This window comes from Mauremys mutica, chromosome 1 (genome assembly GCF_020497125.1).
Source record: "Mauremys mutica isolate MM-2020 ecotype Southern chromosome 1, ASM2049712v1, whole genome shotgun sequence".
NCBI classification, from domain to species: domain Eukaryota; kingdom Metazoa; phylum Chordata; order Testudines; family Geoemydidae; genus Mauremys; species Mauremys mutica.
The window spans coordinates 358965361-358967855 of record NC_059072.1 but is presented as its reverse complement, the minus strand read 5'-3'; the positions used below and the strand labels follow the sequence as shown (position 1 = coordinate 358967855).

Below are 2495 nucleotides of genomic sequence, written 5' to 3'. Positions count from 1 at the left end.
GTACTAGAAGTACAAAAGGGGGGAGTGTGGAAGCCAGTAAATAATTAACAAGGTTTTGAAGAAATCTTAATGATCTTGAGTTAGGCTAACTGTGACCCTGGTGACGTGAGGAAGCAAGATAATGTAAGACAGAGTGAATTGTGTGAAAGTTATTACGACCTTGCAATATGCAGTCTTGCAGTCTTGTTTTTCTAGTGAGATAGCAGAAAAGCTTATGTATAAACAAAATGTATTTGTTGCTTTTTAGTGTCTCCATGATTGCTAGAAATTGTCTGTAAAAAAGGTATAAAGGCTTGATGTAATTGTTTATCAGTTGAGAGACCTGTCCAGGACCCTGTGTCCTATGGCACTCTCTCCCTCCATGGTAATTACTGGAGAAATAATAAAGTATTTAATTTTGCTGCACCCAAACAAAAAGCGAGAACTAAGTTTTCTTCGACAGAGGCTTCACACTCCTCCACACTCCACACATGTGGCCAAGTGAGGACAAGGTCAGGGCCAAGATCACCTTCTGGACAGCAGTGCTAAGCGCATGTAGGGGATGTGTATGGCTCCCTGTGAGTCGGAGGTGGAGTTCCCATCCCCGCGTACACAAAGCCCCCACAAACATGCTGTCTAATTAACTCAGAAAACCTCTCCTGCATCCTCCGCTTCCTGATCACTCAGCAGCCCCCTCCTGCTCAGCCTAGAAGCTTTTCCCTCGGAACAGAAGCAGCACCCGGTCACGAATCTGTTTGGTTTTCATACCGTACACAATGGGGTTCACCATGGGAGGAAAGAGGAGGTGGAAATTGGCCAGCAGGATGTGTACGTGCGGGGCAACATGGCTCCCGAATCTGTGTATTGTTGTGGTGAGGACCACAGGAATGTAGAATACTAAGATGGCGCCAAGGTGGGAGCCACAGGTGCTGAAAGCCTTGAGCTGCTCTTCCTTGGATGCCAGGCTTAAGACAGCCCTTAGGATCTTGATATACGATAGGGAGATGAAAATCAGATCCAGCCCCACAATGAAGACAGTTACGACGATCCCATAGATGTTATCAAACCTGGTCTCAGCACAGGCCAGCTTCACCACGGCCATGTGCTCACAGTGGCAATGGGAGATGATGTGGGACCCGCAGTAGGGCAGCCTCCTGAGGAGGAAGGGCAGAGGGATCACTGGCAGAACAGCCAGGGCCAAAGCTGCCAGCCCGATCTTTGCTGTCACTGAATTGGTCAGGATGGAGGCGTATCTCAGGGGGTTGCAGATGGCCACATACCTGTCGAAGGCCATGGCCACCAGCAGAGTAGACTCCAGGGTGGAGAACGAGTGAAGGAAAAACATCTGCACCAGGCAGGCATTAAAGCTGATCTCCCTGGAATTAACCCAGAAGATGCTCAGTGTTTTCGGCACAGTGGTTGTGGATAAAACCAGGTCGATCACGGCCAGCATGGAGAGGAAATAGAACATGGGCTTGTGTAGGGAGGGATCTGTCTTGATAACATACAAGAGGGTGCAGTTTCCTAGAAGGGCCACGGTGAACATTAAGCAGAAGGGGATGGAGATCCAGAGGTGCAGAGCTTCCAGCCCCGGGATGCCCGTCAGGAAGAACACTGATGGATCAATGCCTGTGCCATTGGGAGCTGACAGGTTACCCTGCAGGAGCATCCTCTGCAAGTTTCACATCAAAGTCTGTCCTGTCAATAAAACACAGGAGATGGTGAACAGACACTATACACATGTGTCTGGCTCACGGGGTGCAACTCCATTGGGAACGGATGACAAGGTCTGGCGCTGATAGAAACATTGATTGGGTAGTAAATATCGAGGACCTCAAATTAACGAAAGCCTGGATGCAGGGGTGTAAGTACAAAGTGATAAGATATCAGCTACCACAGGCCTCTTGAATCTGGCAGGCAAAGGCATAACAAGTTCTAGTGACTGGAAGTTGAAACCTTCAGAGTGCAAACTGTGAATTAGATGCAACTGTGCTACTGGAACTAAGATGGAATTAACCAGTTCAAGAGAACCATCAGAGGCTTAGTAAGTACTCCATGGCTCGGGGTCTTTCAATAGAGATTGGATGTTCTCAGAGAGATGTTCTAGCTCAACCACAAGTTACTGGGCTGCATGCAGGAATCATCGGGTGGGTTCTAGGGCCTGTGATATGCAGGAGGTCAGGCTAGATGGCCATGATGGACCCTTCTTGCCTTAAAAATCTACCACTCTATTATTTCAACAGACATTGCATCCATTTCTGTCACGTCTGGAGCTGGCTCTACACATCAGATCTCTGACACCAATCCTTATCTTCAGAAGACTTTCCAATTTTCCCTTTGTGCCTTTGCACTACCTTTTGTGTTATCGTGAGTGTTTCTTTCCGTGCCATTCCCCAGAGCACCTGAGTGCTTGGGGGAGACACGATGAACTTCGTACTCCATTTACATCTGCAGCTTTCAGATTTCAAATTATTTATTTTGCTATTTTGGAGCACTGGGCACTTGTGCAAGATCAA

The 2495-nt window shown here is 47.8% G+C and overlaps 1 protein-coding gene across 1 annotated transcript; it reads right to left on the bottom strand.

Moving 5' to 3' along the window:
• Nucleotides 1-685: 685 nt before the first annotated feature.
• On the bottom strand, nt 686-1648 carry LOC123360142 (olfactory receptor 52K1-like). The gene has a single exon (XM_045001180.1). The coding sequence runs from the start codon at nt 1646-1648 to the stop codon at nt 686-688; it is 963 nt and encodes a 320-aa protein (XP_044857115.1).
• Between the last annotated feature and the right edge of the window lie 847 nt (nt 1649-2495).